Raw genomic sequence first — 17,564 nt, 5'->3', positions numbered from 1 at the left:
GCTCCACAGGGCAAAGAGAAAGGACATTTGGCAAGCGCTGCTGAGTGACAGCCGAAGCACGCGCTCCTGCTCAATATGTTACACACCTTAGTGCTCATCCTCCATCCACACCTCAAAGTCGTTTCATTCTAGAAGGTAGAGAATGCCTTCTTTGGAGGTAGGCAAATGCGCAGTGGCTTCTAAGATCTCCTTACGGTGCCTCTTAAAAACATTGCTCAGTTGCATCCCTAGCACCGCTCATTTATGAGTTTCCCCAAAATGGCCTCAACAACGATGGTGATGTAAAATCCTTACCATTACCACTGAGGATCATTGTAATAAGAAACCATGACCATTGGAAGACATTCTACTAGAAAATCAGAGCCAAGTTCAAACCCCCTTAGGAGTATCCATATTTTTCAGGAGTCAAGAACCACTTACTGTCTAACCTTCCCTCAGGTCTAAGAGAAATGAGGTGTCACATGAGGGTTAAGAGACTGAACATATTATGACCATCACTGCTGATGGTCACTTCTTTCTAAGTCCTTGGTTCTTGGGTCCTCAAGTCCAAGAGAAAGATGATGCATGAGAGTGAGAGGACTGAAGGACTTGGAACCATCACCACCGATGTACTTGCTATGATTCATGGCACCGAGTCCTCACTCAGTATCGCCTTGGCTTCTGATTACAACCCTCTGCCAGGTCCAAAGAGGAGCATACGCACCACACAAAGGCCTGAACCCAGCAGCCCCACAGTGCTGGGTAAGCACAGCTGTCCAGAGACAGGATATGAAAGAGAGAAAGATGAAATGGCAATAGTCTAAAGAGATTACTGAGATAAATTACAGGTTTATGTGTCCACAATCATCATTTGATTTTGAACATTTTCTCAATACTGAATTTGATCTGAAGTTCAACCAGCTACATAAACATATATTTACACAAGTATAATATCAACAGAAAAGTACAGAATTACATAAATATGGCATGCCTACTGTAAGAAAGTTCCTATTGTAAGTCTATTTCAGGTGAAGTTGTCTTTACGAATTCATGTCTATCTATCAGATTTGGGGGCATCAAAAAACATACAATTAGATTAAACGTTCTATAGTCAGCCTCATGTATATTCAAAAGTAAAGGGATATATTTAATTCGTGTCAATTTGCTTCTACTCGCAAGAACAATTCTGTTTTTAAAAGTCCATAAAATCGTGTGCACACTTGCACACTTTTAACACAATCCTGAACATGTACAATTATCATAGTAACACACCCACTGGGTTTCCTAATAGATTCCCTTTCCCCAACACATCCATCCTTTACGCTCAAACCTCTGAATGGTCATCCTACAGCGCCCCCTTCCAGGAAGTTCAGGAACCACAAGCCCCCTGAGCCATAGCTTTACCTTAGGCTCCTGAGCACTCAAGGCTCTACTCCTATAAGCTTGGTCACTGCCCATGTTCTATCCCGCAGTGACTGTGGATGTCAATTGTGTGAGAGCATCACTCCAGGATGTGGCCCTGCTGCCTACCTCCCTCATCTCCTCGAGGTCTCTCCTCTTCAATCTTCTCACAGCAACCTTCCTGGACCAAGCTATGTGAAGCAGAACAGCCCAAACCACACACTGCAAATTCCTTCTTCTCCATCTTTTCTTTTTCATTAAACTACTTCATGTTCTTCAGAGTTTCTTATTTTATCATATTGGGTTTTTGTTTCCATGACGGGGTATCATTTTGTAGTCATGCTTGTCCTGGAACTCATTCTTTAGACCAGGCTAGACCCAAACTCAGAAAGACCTGCCTTCCTCTGCCTCCTCTATGCTGGGATTAAATACATGCACAATTACATCCAGTTCTTCATAGCTTTTTTTTTTATCCAACCAACATTAACGTCTATATTTCCTCAGTCTACATCATTGATTATCTTGTGTTTCCTGCTCCTTCATTCCTCCTAACCCCTCCACATGCAAACACTGGATGTAACACCATCGCACAGGAAATCTTGTCTGTGAATGGGAGACTATATAGAGCCCAGTAGTACCCAACAAATGGATACTGATTACATAGTCATTTGGCAATACAAGCATCAAATTGTCCAGAACTCAAACCTCTGGGCTTTGGAAGCGGGCCCTTCTATTCTTTTAGACATTCTAGGACAATCGTGATTTGGTAGCAGTTTGGGGAATTAAAGAGATATACTTTACCTTTCCGATGTCACTCTGATTTGTTCCTCAAAACTACGATTCAGACCTTCCGCCTTCTCATGGAAATATTTTTCTACACACTGCTCCTCAAAATCATGAAGCTTTTTCAGGTCATCCTTTGTGAGGTAGAGCTCTGTGGAAATAAGCACGACACACCTAAAAGCCGCTCTTGGGAGGCTGGTACAGAGTGTGCCACTCAGCAGTGTGGGTGGTGTCCCCTGTGGTACCTGCGCTGGAGGCTTGGTTCACCAGGGAGGCCTACATGGTGGGATCTTGGGTGACGGCTAAACCCTGAGGAATGGATTAATGGACTGCCCACCTCAAGCTAGCCCCTCTTAGCTCTCCTGCTTTCTTGCTTCCCATTTCTCTATGCAGTGCTCTCCATTCTCCTCTCTCTCCTTCCCTACCTCATTTCCCCACTCCCCTACCTCATCTCCCCACTCCCCTACCTCATTTATTGGCACAACAGGAACCTGTCCACCATGTTGTGGTGTGACCAGGAAGCCACTGCCAGAGGCTCACCAGAAACTGCAATCTTGGAATCCCAACCTCCAAATGGACTAGACCCTTGAACGACAGAACTGCAGGCACTGACGTACCGACTGTCAAAAATCTGCATATTAAATTTGACCACTCAAAAATCAACACTGGCCAGACACTGTAGCAATAACATACAGGATCAAGATGTCTTTGCATGATACATGTATTATATGTGAAGAAATTGTGAGAAATCACCTTTTAACTTTTTAAATTTAAGAAAAAGGGGCTGGAGTGATAGTTTAGTCTACAATGCACTTGTCATGCAATCATGAACACTACAGTTTGATTTCCAGAGCCCACATAAAATGACTTGGTGTAGTGGTACATTCTTTTATGCCCAACATCGGGAGGCTCACACAATGATGAGATCACAGAGTGTTTTAAAGCCAATGAACTCTAGCTCATTCGGCAGCCACAGAAGGTGGCTATGAAGGGTCACAGCACAGCTACAGTTAGCAGAGCGCAGCTGCAGTTTGATACCGTGCCTTTGTATCTGCTTACATTTCTCTTGACTAGAAGTGCCACTGCTTATATTCTGTGATCATATTTTTTTGTGCATTTTATGGTTCTAAATGGCAAAATACATTGTTGTCTATGTATGCATTCTATGTACTCATGATATATCTAACTTACTCCATGTGTATTTGTGAGCCTGTGTGTTCATGGGGAAAGTGAACACGTAGGAGGGCACATGGGTGCACATCCAGGTAGAGGCCAGAGGTCAACCCGGTAGTGTCACTAAAGTCAAGGGCTCTTACTAACATGGAACACACCAGTTCATCCAGGCTGAATGGCAAGACTTCTGCCTTTCTCTGCCTCCCCAGTGCTAGGATTAAAAGAATGTACCAGCACACCAAGCTATTTTATGAGGGCTCTGAGGCTCAAACACAGGTCAGCGTGCTTATATAGCAAGTACTTTATAGACTGGACTATCACTGTAGTGCCTTTTTTTTTCTTCTTCTTCTTCTTCTTCATTTTGCTCAGATTTCTAGGCTGCATCATTGGTATTTGAGAGTTTTTGTTTCCTTCTCTTTTTTCTGTTTTAAACTTGTTTGATTGCCATTTTTTTTAAATAACAGGCTCACTATGTAGCTCATTCTGGCCTCAAACCTGCAGATACTCTTTTCTCCGCATCCTCATGTCTGGGATCGCAGGCGTGTGTCACAATGCCTGGCATGGTCTCATAGTTTGGTTTTGTTTTTTAATTCTCGCAAATCTTCAAAACCAAAATTCTCATATATATGTAAAAATCGGTTTTAATTTAAAAGGCTAAAACTTGGTTACTCAAAGGTCAATTGTACACCTCTTTTATTAAGTAACTAGCCTCAGGGATTTTGTGATGGCAGTGTGATAGATGTAGGTGGCTTTTCTCCCAGGCGTAAGTGGTAGCTTATGTGACAGACACATCCTCTCATCACACTGGGCTCCCAGAAAATCAGTACATACAATATGATGAACACAATGAACAAGCAGAAGCTTGCTGCCCAGTGTTTTCCTGTGTTACCCAAGATTCCCTGTGTACAGCTGGAGAAAGAACTTCACTGTCTTTGTTCCCTGTTGATTGCTTTAGCTCCTAAAAGAACAATAAATAATTTACAGGTGAAAATTTGCAGGAGGGTAGAGTGTGCTGCTGTTGCTGGTGGTGGTGGTGGTGGTGGTGATGATGGTGATGGTGATGATGATGATGATGATGGTGATGATGATGATAGAAAGTCCTCCCTTGTCAGGCTGAGCATAGATGGGCTAAGTCCTCCTCTGAGAACTACCAACCAATAGACAGTCAACACTGCACTCTTCCCTGAGGTAATTAACTCATTAAGGACATCTCACTCTGTGGTGCTGAGGCCAGTGCAGGCCTTCACCAAATGTTAGCGTTCAGGTGGATACATTGGCATGTTTCTCAGTGAGGAGAATCAGAAATCACCTTTAAGTGTGTTTCTAATACTTGGGAAATATCAAGAGGACACGATGTTGCTAAGGGGGCAAAACTGGAAAGTTCTTCATAAGTGTCTTCACTTAAGTCAGAAGAAAACTGAATATTAGTCCATAACTTATTAATAGTGACAACTTTCATTATTTTCCAATTAAATGAGCAATGAGGAATTAGTTTCAAATTGAAGATGTGTTTAGCTACAAAAACGTGCTTACAACTGAAATACACAGTGTTTTGTGTTTACATGGTGTGGAAGAATTCTTGAGGCATTAGGAAAAACTGGTCATTTCCCACAGCTTCCAGCTCTGAGGTCCTATAAGCATGAAGCTTTTCAGGGCCAGGAAGCACACCAGCGGCCAATCCGCCTCAAGCTCCCAAGGCCAGCTTGGAATATGTAGTTTTTAAAGTTACCCACCAGGTGGCACTGCTGCCCCATTTGTTGCCAACTCTACCTTTAAAGGAGTGGAAAGAGGCCAGGATAGTAATGTTCTAAAGTTCCAGGTGAAGTCACCTTGGAGAGAAAACTTTTCAGTCTTTCTTTTTCTACTTCCTACAAAGGGAAAGCCCCGCGTTGGGGTGAGGTGCTTAATTGAGCATGTTAGTTAGGAGAGCCAAAGGGGGCTTTTGATTGCTGGACCATAAACACATGCATGCCACAGTACATGTGTGGAGGTCAGAAGATACTCTCTTTCTGCCACGTGGATCCCAGGACAGGACTCAGATTGCCAGGCTTAGAGACAAACTCCTCAGAGGCATTTTTGAATTAAATATTTAGGATAAATATTCTTGTAGATATAGAAATGAGCTAGAAAAAGGCCTGGTGCCAACCACGGAATTGCTTGATAGACACCATATACAACTGTGAAAACAGTAAGTGGAGTCCTCCTGTGACCGCTGTGATGGTCACACCATGCAGTCAAGATGAGAGAGAGAGGGAGAGTGTGAGTGTCAAAGCTTGCAGGCTGGTGACCTAGGCACCACATTCCTCAACGCGTCACAGCTCACATGGGTTCACATAACTGAGTGAGGGTGGGGGAAAATGTCCAACAAGAATAAAAGGGCTGTGAGTGTACAACAACCAACATCCAACTCAAAACCACACTCATGACTTGGGTGTGCGTGAAACTGTTCACTGTGCCATATCATGAGGCTTTGTTGCCACCTTCATTCTAAGACTGCATCTGCTGTCAGGCCACACAGTCCCAGTGAACACTGCCCCAAACACCCTATCTCCAATTCCAGACAAGTGCAAGTGTGGAACACTGGGAACTATAAGAACAATGTTGTCTGCTCGTATAAGAACATAATTATTTAATTACCCAAAAAGCAAAGAATTGTAATGTGTTCCTCCACAGAAAAATACTAAATGATATCTCTTTGAAGTGTTATCAGCAAATTCATGTGCCTCTGCTATAGTCCAACATACCCAGGGTCACACTTGAACAAAAATATGAGCATCCTGCTTTAAATAAAACAAAATGAGAATACAGTTTTCCATATTTCTGCACTTCATATTGGTACATACTTTCTGGACCCTCATGTATTGGGGGAGGGTTTGATATCTTTTTATGCTAATTACAACTTGCTGTCTCTGTGACCCAACTTTTGTTTAATAAAAAGCCATCCCACCTGGACAGGGCAGAAAATAGGTGGGGCTAGGAGAAAGAGGAATTCTGAGAAGTTGAAAGGCTGCCACGAGGAAAAAGGAGAGAGACCTGAAGGGAAGAGAGGAAGGCTGCCATGGGTTAGATGGAGGAGAAACACATGGCCGGCGTGGATGGAGAATCCGGCCCAGATGAAGAACATTAGCAAGTATTTGGGTTTGTGGACAGAAGATAGCTTGATAGAAATTATTAGAAGCAGATGGCATGGGATTAAGACAGGGATTCCATGCCTGCCCCACTATGGGAGGCAGTTTAGAGGATTGATATCTGCCCTATCCCAGGTTAACTAAGACTATTTTAAAATATAACAAGTGTCGGTGTCTTGATTGATTGCTAGCCGGGCCTACTGATAATACTGGTAATTTAAAAATATTCATGCCTTGTTAGGAGGTGAGGAAAGCAGAGCTGTGATTCTAGTTGATCTGCTAGCCAAAGCTTGCTTCTCTGTTTTCCTGCATCTCAGACCTTTTGAATCACTGTTCTAGACAACAGAGCAATAAGTTCTACTCTCTAAGAGATATTCAGAGGAGTTCCCAGGTCAGCAGTTTTTCTAGAAGGTCTAAGCCTTCACACATTTAACCAAAGACACTGGCTCTTCTGCTTCTTTGTTTCCAAGAACCACTTAACAAAGGCAAAAATAATCACGAGACCCCAGGCAAAGGTGAAGGTCTGCACCAGCACCATTTCAGCACCCTCACGTGGTGCCCACACTGTAATTAGTAGCCCCCACATCTCCACCTTTTATCCCCTTCCCACCTTCAATCCCAGTGTCTCTGCCCCTTGATTTTCTTCCTTCCTTCTCTTCCACCAGAGAAACTTACTTAGCCCTCCATCACCTTCCTCGTGGTCATGTGGTGCTGGGCGGCAGCACAGCCCTCGGAGGAACAGGCACATGTGATTCAGCAGGATGAAGGGCGGGGGCAGCCAGGGCTTCTGGTGGTAGGTCATGATGTAGCGATAGCGGTTGTATTTCCAGAGCTTATTCGAGATGGATTTTATATCTAAGTAAATGTTGCTGTAGGTTAAAAAGGAGAGAGACGACATTTTAATCTGGGACCTCGAAATGTGACAGACTCTATCTCCCAACCTTTCTGATTGGTTAACAGATCAGCAGTAGCAGTTAACCAATAACTGTTATACTCCTATGATTTTTCTTCCATCAAATAAAATACAGTAAGCAGTTTTTACTATATATATATATATGTTCATTGGAACAATGAACAAAATGCAGACACTGATATCAGAGATTAGAAATTGGCAGCATTTTAGACAAGGAACAGAAACTGCCGTGTTGCACTCGGTGCTGTCAATGGGACACCTTTGCTGTGCATGAAGGAAGCTCTTTTGCAGAATGTAACTCATCCTCCCACGTAAACAAGTGTGATATTCCTCTGTGCTATGGAACACATAAACCTATCCCTCACAGGGCAAAAGCAAGAACTGCTAGAATCACTCTAGCCAAAGCATCTCAACAGACTCATATGAATGAAGAAGACAGACGAGAGAATCGATTCCTCCTTAAATAAGCCAATACACAGAGCTTCCAAAGGGAACCTGATGAATTATTCACGTTAACTTTCTAGTGAAAGTAGCCCCTATTGGTGCTCACTCTGGATTTTCTCTTAAGTTACATCAGTTTTAAAGAAGCCAATAAACATTGATACTGAAGAACTCCCAGTGGAAATTTAAGAAGGTGGTAGAGTTCTTCAAAACAAGATATTCAAGATATTGCCCTGAACTGTTTATGTATTTAACACACAAGAGGTAGCAGGCCCAATGGAATACCCATTGCAAAACTCTGCTTAGATGTTTTTAATTAAGTTTCTTCCGAGGGAAAAAAAATGGCCGAGTAGAATTTGAGTCAAATTTAGCCATAAAAATATTGACAACCAAAACTGGACCAGTGATAGGAAGGAGCCACAACTATCATTGAAAGAAGGATGGTGTGTCCCTTGAGAGAAGTGTGTCCCAGGGCCCTCAAAGCAGAGGATTGACACTGGGCCGACTTAGAATTCTGGTTCTCAGAGTGTGGTCACTGAGCTCACAGTGTCAGCATCACCTGAGGACATGAGGACATGGACATTTGTGGACTACATCCCAGCATTGCCTGGACACATGAGGTCTTGCCCGCCCATGGACTCCATCTCATCACTATCAAATGGGAAACGGTGAGGGGGTCATCAGTCTGCAGTTCCGCAAGCTCTCAAGGATGGTCTCAAGTACATGTCATCAATTCACAGGTGACTCCGCCTGCCCACCAGCAGGTAGTGACATTCACAGAGTATTTTGGGGACTTAAATGAAAAGAACTCTGTCTTCAATAAGTAATCAGGGGAAATGGAACAAGTCTATGTTGGAAAAGAGGGAGGTTCAAGAGTTTGCCACTGGGAGGGTTGGGACAATAAGCCAGGAAGTCAGTGAAGCAGCCCCTAGAAATAAGATTTCCAAGATATATAAAATAAGAAGAAGAACATGAAAAGGCACAGATAAAGAAAAAGTCCCAAGGTCTAGGCCCAAGATCCTTTTCTTGTAAAATGGAGGAATTGAGTCAGAAAAGGGGAGTGGGAAGAAAAACCAACTTGTGAGAGAGAAGAAAGTGAGACCGACAGGGCCCACATGGGAGCAGCACACGTCAAGCCCTTAGTGAGCCGTCAGCTCTGCAGACCTCTTAATTACACAGTATCAGCTCGGCTCTCCACTCACGCATGTACTTCAGTTATGACTTCGCTGTTTCAATGTGTTTCCTACCAATAGTTCCGTGTCCTTGCTTTAAAGCCACAGTAATAAAACATGGGACACCCATAAGAACAAAAGGTCATATACTCAATATGGCTGTGTTTTGGTAAATGAAACAATCGTATGTAATTAAGGTTACCTACTTGAAGCAGGCAATCAACAGATTCACCATGATGATGTATTGCACGAAGAGGTAGACAGCCTGCAGGAACGGAGTCAGGAAGGAACCCGGAGGGCAAGGCGCTTCACTTGCACAAACTACAAAGAGACACATTGAAAGGATTCTTGTGAACACGTCTCAGATTCGTTTTTACTCTGGGCATCTACAGGGGTTGTTTCTGCATGAGGGCAAAGCTCCATATGTACCATCTATCTCGGAAGCGTAGACCTCTCCGTACATCATCCAATACGGCTCGAACACAATGTCCCGCGCCAGGCGCCATGAAGGGGGCTCCTTTGGTGAGAGGATGGCTTTGCGCGCCACGCCGAAGCTCAGCAGGACAATAGCCATGATGATCACAATGTAGAACATGTTTGCTGCCTGCAAAACAGCACAGCACAACCAGAATTTACCACAAAGTCAGCCCTAGCGGTCATCGCCACCACACAGGTGAACAGCTAGATACTCTAGTCAGTGGTTAAAATGCCTCCATCCAAAACAGCTGAGTTCTCTCTGGCTACATTATTTTCTTTTCTCCACACCAGTGGCTCTCAATCTTCCTGAAGCTGTGACCCTTTATACAGTTCCTCATGTTATGGTAACCGCCAACTATAAAATTATTTCGTTGCTACTTCATAACCGTAATCTTGCTACTGTTATGAATCATAATGTAAGTAGCGATAAGCGACCCCTGTGCATTGAAAACTGCTGTTCTTCAGAGTACGTGCTTTAGGTCAGTGGCATTGATGGAGCCACATGATGTGCAGAAAGTAGAAATAGAGATTCTTTCTGTAAGCAGTGATCAAATGTTAGCTGCTTTTGACTGGCTAACCCAACTTTTGACCAATTAAAGCAAAGATTTGGTTAGAACAAATTATTCCAATGATTGTTTGTTCCCAGATTTACCTCCCAGAGCCACTTAGTGTCTTCGGGATTGATTACACTGGTTTCCTTCCGTATTCTAAAATACATCAGCTCCACCTACTTGCTCACTGTGCAGACTCAGAAGTCACCAACATGTCCCCTTTCTCCACATTTTTTTATCTTATGAAGTGAGGACTACAAGATCCAAGTATCCAATGGGCTGAAGAGTGATAGCAGTGACTTTTCCTGAGCTGGACTTTAACTATAACTCTTGTTGCTGCCATAGAAGCCCCTGCAAATGACTAAGTGGCATGGCTAAGCCACACCCGGGAGAAGTTCTTCATCTTGGAGTCAGCACTCAAAGAACCTATCAAACCTGGCGTCAGGGGGAAGTGGCTTGCGCCAATCACTGCGACATACAAATTATCCACATAGATCTTCTAACAAACGGGACATTAACAAACTCAGAGGATGCACTTTTTGTCTAAAAGAAAAGGAGCAAGAAAATAGAAAAGCTAAGGGATGGCCTGGGGCTCAGCCATAAAGTGCTTGTCTCTTATGCATGAGGCCCTAGTTTCAAATCCCAGTCCTGCCATGAGAAAGAGATAGAAGCAGAAGCAATAAGGTCCATCTTGAGGCTCTTCAGGTCTTTCTCCCTCTGTCTTTATTTATTTCTGGACTACCCCTGTCCCTCCAGAACACTAACTTTCATTGTTTGCTAGAAATAAACGCCAAGATAATCTTGATGTTATTTCAAGAGGGTAGATCTTTGGGTACTTTCAAAATTCCAGATGGCAAGAGTTGGCACAATGTTCAGCAAGATCAGAGGACAGATCAGAGCTAATCCACCCACTGTGGAAGCCTAGATTCCCCACATATGCTCATGAGTGATTTACTTTATAACTTCCATTTCCCGGTATGTAAAAAGTAGACACTACTTATTTCATAAAGTTGCTGCAAACAGTATATGAGTTAATATATGCAAAATATCTAGTATAGTATGTGGTGCATAGTGAGGTCTTCTTAAGAGTAAGAGTGAGTGGTAAAAGAACAAATTAGTGCTTTCAGAGAGTACATTCTTGGTGGTGGCCTTATACAAATCAAAACACAATATGACTCAATCCCACATGGCCAGCCCTCACAAAAGACTAAACTAAGTGTTCCTATTAGCTACCCTGCCCATTTTATATACACATTTATGATTAGCCAAAAATGAATATGCTTCTAGAAACAATTTCAAACTTTAACTAGTGGAGATGGCTCAGTATTAACGTGCCTATTGGAGCTGAATTAGATTCCCAGAATGAATGTACAAGGCAGACATGGTACGGGGAGACAGGTGGCCCTGGGATCTCACTGGCCAGCCAGTCTAGATAAAAGTGAGCTTCAAGTTCAATAAGAAGCCTCTGTTTCCAAACAGAAGGTAGAGAGCCATGGGGGCTTGAATAAGAATAGCCCCCATAGGGCTCATATATTTGAATATTGGTCTCAGTTGGTGGAACTGTTTTGGAAGGATTAGGCAGTGTGGCTTTGTTGGACAGAGTGTGTTGCTGTGGGTGGGCTTTGACCTTTCAAAGGGCCACACCCTTCTCAGTTAGCTCTCTGTCTGCCTGGTGCTTGTGGCTCAGATGCAAGCTCCCATCCACTGTTCCAGCACCATGCCTGCCCACCTGTTGCCATGCTCCCTACCAAGATGGTCATGGACTCTAACTCCCTGGAACCACGAGGCCCCAAGTAAATTCTTTCCTTTATAAATTGCTTTGGTCACGGTGCTTGTTCACAGCAATGGAAAAACCACTAAGGCAAAAGCAGTAGTGGAAGCCACCCAACATTGACTTCTGTCCTCTACACAGGCAAGCACAGGTAAGGGCACCCAGAAACAAACATGCGTAGACATCCTTATAACACAAGAGAGAAAGTTAAAGTATGAGACTTGAAACATGAAGGTGGAGTCACTGAAGGGGACATTTATGTATAAATGTACACACCATTTTTGCAATCATGGTCACGTACGGCCCTGCATGTTGATTCACAGCAAAGAAGTCCATGAGCCGAGAGAACCAGAATATGATGTCTATGCAATAAATGAGTCTTCCTATGGTGTGCAAAGGTGGGTGTCCCCACCGTAGGCCAAAACCAATGGAAAATAGGCCAATAGCCACAGTCTCCATTAGGTTCCAGTATTCACTCAGCCACATCTTCACCTTTTGAGTAAACTTGCTTGGTTCTGAAATGCAGATCTAAAGGCAGAAGGAGAGAACAGTTTAAAGAAAGGTACAGGGTGTGGATGGACTAGAGTTGTAACACACAGGGCCTTTGACCCCTAGTTTCAGTGGCCAAAACCACAGCTGGAGAGGGACGCCATCAATAGCATCTTTTTAAGTGCATTAACCTGTCATTTAGACAGTAAGCCAAGTCTTACCAAATTTTACATACTAAGAGGACCTGAGGCTCAGATGACCCTTGCTAATGAGTTGTTTAAACAACTCTATAAGTATATATTTAATGACTATTATCTAAGATTAATGAAGAATTAACTTTAATATCTAGAATCATTACCAATAACCCTAACCACCACTTGAGAACCTAGAAATGACAAAAAGAAAGAATTTTGTTCCAGCTTTCATGGATCTGAAGCAAATGTCCTAGAGCAACACCAGGACATTTCAGAACTCAGTACTGCAGAGGCTCTGCCAAATTACGCTTCTGCTTCCTGAGCTGAGAGCAAAGAATACCAGCTAGAAACCAAGCAGTCCACTGATGATCTGGTCCTACAGCTGCTCCTGAGTGAGCTCCTAGCAAACCACTGAGAACATGATGTTGGAACTCGCTGGTATAAGCAACATCCCTTGCAATATGATAAGACACACAGCGATGTAAACAGTATGATTGTTTCTCCCAAAACATAAAAAAAGTTGGTAGAATTAAGATAGTGCTTCTCTTCTATAAAACTCATTAGCAGATGACAGTATAATCTCTGAGAAAACACTTACTTAGCATGGAATCTTGGCCAAATTACCACTGGAACAAGACAGAGACACACACATATAGCTAGGACAGTCAAAGTCATAACTATGGATTATATTTACAATGCATTAAGAATGATAACTTTTAACTGACCAGTGGCAAAGTAGAATGAAAATGACTATTTCTTTCACTGTTTCTGCCAAAAAGATATTCAGCTTCAGTCTCCAAGTGTAGTTACCAGGAACTTCCACACACTGAGAGTGTGTTCCTTATGTGTTATGCAACTTTGACCATTCATGTGTCACTCCTTGGGGTAAACTGACAGTACGTGGGTAAGCTAATGATTAAAACTCCACACCACAAAGGAAGCCACATTGTGGAAGGCAACAGCTGGAGAGTTCAAAAACAAGTAGAGGGTATTGCCTCTTGCTCCTTGAGTACCAAAGTTCAACACAAGGTATTTGGTAAGGATAAGAAATGACATCAGAAATTTTTCCCTGAGCAACATTCCTGTGTATTGTCTCTCCTTCACACACTTGATGTGAGTCCATTTTCATCCCCAGAGCCAAGAACACCTCATCCGGGGTGTCCAGAAGACACAGTTAGAAGGAGCACTCACCTCCCTGACCTTCTCAAGGGCATTGGTGAAGATGTAAAAGATGACAAGCCACTCTTCCACGCTGGGTTGGGGCTGCATCTCCACCAACACTGTGTAAGTGAACAGCATGAGGAATGCCAAATAAGCCATCTGTGAGGGACACACATTCCCTGCATGTGAGCTCAAGTGACCATAAGGGATGATGCTAAGCAAAGGCAGACAGCCCAGAAGCATAGACAGGAACTTGCACATGGCAACATGAAAATACAACTGGAAATTACTTCTGATGATTGATTGCTTAATGTCAAGGAAGGCATAGGTATCTATGGTCTAGGAATGAAAGTCACTGATTGCTGGTCCAGGAAGGAGATGTCAGCCCATTGGCACTAACCACTGAGGCATGCACACTGACAAGCTAGCAGTAAGCCAGGAAAGGACCTCATGACTTCCCCCCAGTTTCAGCTTGAAACACATGTATACCAAGATAAACAGCGTCACTGGATGCCTATCTTCACGGTAAGCTCACATTCATTACCTCAGGAGTGTTATTTTATAATTATTAAATTGTTGCTCTGAATAAGGAGATGGCGAGATGGCTCAGCAGCTAAGAGCACGTAATGCTCTTGCTTGAAGAACTGACTTCAAAACCCAGAACCCATGTTGGCCAGCTCACAACTGCCTGTAACTCGAGGGTATCTGAAATGGTCTTCTGGATTTTAGGGGTACCTGTACACACACACATACAGACACAGACACAGACATGCACACACACACACACTCATACACACATACACACACACATACACAAACACTAAATAAATGGATAAATGCATAAACAAATGTTTTTAAAAGGTGAAAAGTAATCAAGGATGGCACCTGATGTCGACCTATGGTCTTCACATACAAGCACGCACAACTGTAAATATGTACCCATATGAATATGAATATGGACACATGAAGAGCTTAGTAATCTAGGTATAGTATAAATAGCTAACATAGTCTCCTAGGTATCAGGCAGTGTTGAGCGCATGGTACAAGCCCACACAGACCGCAGCACAAGTGTGGAAGTCAGGACAGCTTGTGGGAATCGGTCCTTTCCTTCCACCTTGTAGGTTCTTGGCAGCATATGCTCTCACCTAGGAGCCATCTTGTTGAGTCAGCTCTGCTTTACACTGAGTCATGGATGTTCACTGAACCTGGAACTCACTATATAGCTGGACTGACTGGCCAGTGAGCTGGAGGAATCTGTCTGTTTCTACCTCCAAAGTGTTGGAATCACAGAAATGCTGCACCATCCCAAGATTTTCACATGGGTGCTGGGGATTTGAACCTGAGTCTTCTTGCTGTTTTATAAGCTACTGAGCCATCTCCTCAGTCATAGATTTGATATTTAGAAGCAGGGTAACTGTCATTTGGAGCTATACATTTATTAAGTATGTGCAACAAGTATGGCTGCCAAACCTATATTCTGAGATTATACACTATGTACATTTATATAGACACCCTGTAATTGTCACTCTTCAGATGTTTGCAGAATACAACACACTGGACGTGAGTCACCTAAGCATAGATAAGCATTAGAAAAATAAGTGCTATTAAATAAACGTGAGACACGCTCACTGCATGTGTGCTTTCTCTGAATGGCCACTCTCCACCGCATATCGGAGTCTGATCCTACAGCTCATGTTCCCAACTTTAAATCATCCTCTTATGTTCAGAGCATAGGCTACTGAAGGCAAGAAAGCACATTATTCCCACAAAACATCAATTCAACTGATGGTTTTTATGGATTACTTATTTATTTTGCCTGAGAAAGTAAGAAATAAACCCATCATTAAATTCTACACTCAGGGCTGTTACGTTCATTATACCTAAACACTCCAAATGCTCAGGCTTGGCTACGCTGTGTGTAAACACTCTGAAAGAAAAACATGACCTGAGAATGGTCTCCCATCTCTAATTCCAGCATTAAGGAGGCAGCGACAGGAGGACTGCAAGTTCCAGGCCAGCCTAATCTACCCCTACCTAGTAAGTTCCAGGCTGACAAGGGTGTATAGTGAAAGTCTATGCCATAAATGGGGTGCCATTTAAGAACTTAAAGTGCATGTGGTCTAACCCATACACACTTTTTTCTTGTCTTCTTCCAACACTCCCACCCTCCTGTTCTGACATCTCCCCTTTTATGTTTGTTAGTTTTAATGGGACTCCTAAAATTTTAAGAAATTTTTATCTCAGGTTAGCAAATAACATACCATCAGTAACATTGTCATGAGCCATTGATAATCATTAACACTACTGTAACAACACCAACCGTGTAAAACCAAAACTTGACAAAGGGAGCGCTGTAGAATTCGTAGACTTTCCTCGTCCAGGGAAGACTCTGGGGCCCAGTTCTTAAGTCTAAGTGCACATGTTCATCCATTTTCTCATCAGGGCCTCTTTCCAAATCATAGTCTTTCTGAAAAGTAAGCAACAATGCTGTAAGAAGAGGATAGAATGCAGTGGTAGAACTCATGTTGTTTGTATAAGATCCTGGGTTCAATTCCCCGCTCCTCTGCCACCAACAAGAATAATACAGGACCATAACTATATTCCGAACCCTCCCACCACCACCACCACCACCATTTTTTGATGCATGGTCTCACTATATATCTCTAGCTGTCTTGGTACTCCCAGAGATCTGCCTGCCTCTATGTCTCCAGTGCTGTGACTAAAGCCTTGCATCACCACAGTCAGCCATAATTATTCCTTGTTGAGACAACTAATGTTAGTTATGAGCTTGACATATGGGAGAAAAGGGATTCTCAAGTAAAGAACTGCCTCCATAAGACTGAGCTGGCTACCAATCTATGTGGGCAAGCCCAGCCCACTGTGAGCATGGGCAGTGCCACCCCTGGGCAAGTAGGCCTTGCTGTCAACGGTTAATTCTCAGTCATACTTGCCTGCCTAACTGATTATTCATTTAAAATCCCTCTTTTTCTTTCTGCATCTTTTGCTACTGATCCTGGCTGACATCCTTATCCCTACTGCCCTTGATGGCCTTGCTGGTCCATGTTCTCCTTGATTCTAGCCTGTCTTCTTACGAAACTATGCTACGCAATTAAGGCGGTGATCGTCCAACAAGCAGCTCGTCTCACCACGCTGGTCACAGACACTCACTGGTTCTCTGGTGAGTAAAAGAGAACAATGCTTTCTCACAAGGCATATGAGAGTCTCACAATCCTCTACATTTCCAGCCATGCCTGAAAACACTCTCTGCCTGTCCAGTACCCTCCACAACCACAAGTCCGCTAAATGGCCCCATGTGCCTTGCTTACTCTCTGCTACATTGCTTCCTGCCTCTGTGCCCTGTCTACATCTCATGAAGCTGTGACCAGTCCCTAGTCCTCACCCATTCATTCTTCTTGCTCCCCGGGTTTGCCACTCTGCTACCGTCATGCAGCTTAGTCCTGGGAAAATTTAGCCACAGAGGCCATGCTGCAAGAGACTAGTAGCTATGCAATTTAAATGTCTCTTAACAAAATTATTTTGGAAACTTCTGAAGAGAATTCTGACTTAGCATGGGAGTGTGTCCATGCAGTCCCAGCTACTCAAGAAGCTATGGCGAGAGGAACACTTGAGTCCGGAAACTCAAGGCTATTCTAGGAAACATAGCAACACAGTGCAACACGAGGGCTGGAGAGATGGCTGAGAGGTTAAGAGCACTGTCTGTTCTTCCAGAGGTCCTGAGTTCAATTCCCAGCAAGCACATGGTGGCTCACAACCATCTATAATGTGATCTGGTGCCCTCTTCTGTCATGCAGGCATACCTGCAGGCAGAACACTGTATACATAATAAATAAACCTTAAAAAAAAAAAAAAAAGAGTGCAACACACACGCGCGCGCACATACACACACACACACATGGAGGAGGTCCACCTC

The 17,564-nt window shown here is 43.3% G+C and overlaps 1 protein-coding gene across 4 annotated transcripts in view; it reads right to left on the bottom strand.

The window, feature by feature from the left end:
* Trpm6 (transient receptor potential cation channel subfamily M member 6) overlaps positions 1-17,564 on the bottom strand; it is a 91,551-nt gene that overhangs the window by 10,644 nt on the left and 63,343 nt on the right. For 2 of the 4 annotated variants that reach the window (XM_051146224.1, XM_051146222.1), the window contains exons 19-25: positions 15,954-16,100; positions 13,664-13,792; positions 12,066-12,317; positions 9,420-9,594; positions 9,197-9,311; positions 7,140-7,333; positions 2,182-2,314 (exon numbers count right to left, since the gene is read on the bottom strand). In XM_051146224.1, the coding sequence (XP_051002181.1) occupies positions 2,182-2,314; positions 7,140-7,333; positions 9,197-9,311; positions 9,420-9,594; positions 12,066-12,317; positions 13,664-13,792; positions 15,954-16,100 (1,145 nt within the window). Of the gene's footprint in view, positions 1-2,181; positions 2,315-7,139; positions 7,334-9,196; positions 9,312-9,419; positions 9,595-12,065; positions 12,318-13,663; positions 13,793-15,953; positions 16,101-17,564 lie in introns of those variants that run through there. The other 2 variants (XM_051146223.1, XM_051146225.1) reach the window with 2 other exon arrangements.

This window comes from Acomys russatus, chromosome 5 (genome assembly GCF_903995435.1).
Source record: "Acomys russatus chromosome 5, mAcoRus1.1, whole genome shotgun sequence".
Classification (NCBI taxonomy): domain Eukaryota; kingdom Metazoa; phylum Chordata; class Mammalia; order Rodentia; family Muridae; genus Acomys; species Acomys russatus.
Note: the sequence above shows the minus strand (reverse complement) of the source record. Positions and strands in the feature narration are given on the sequence as shown.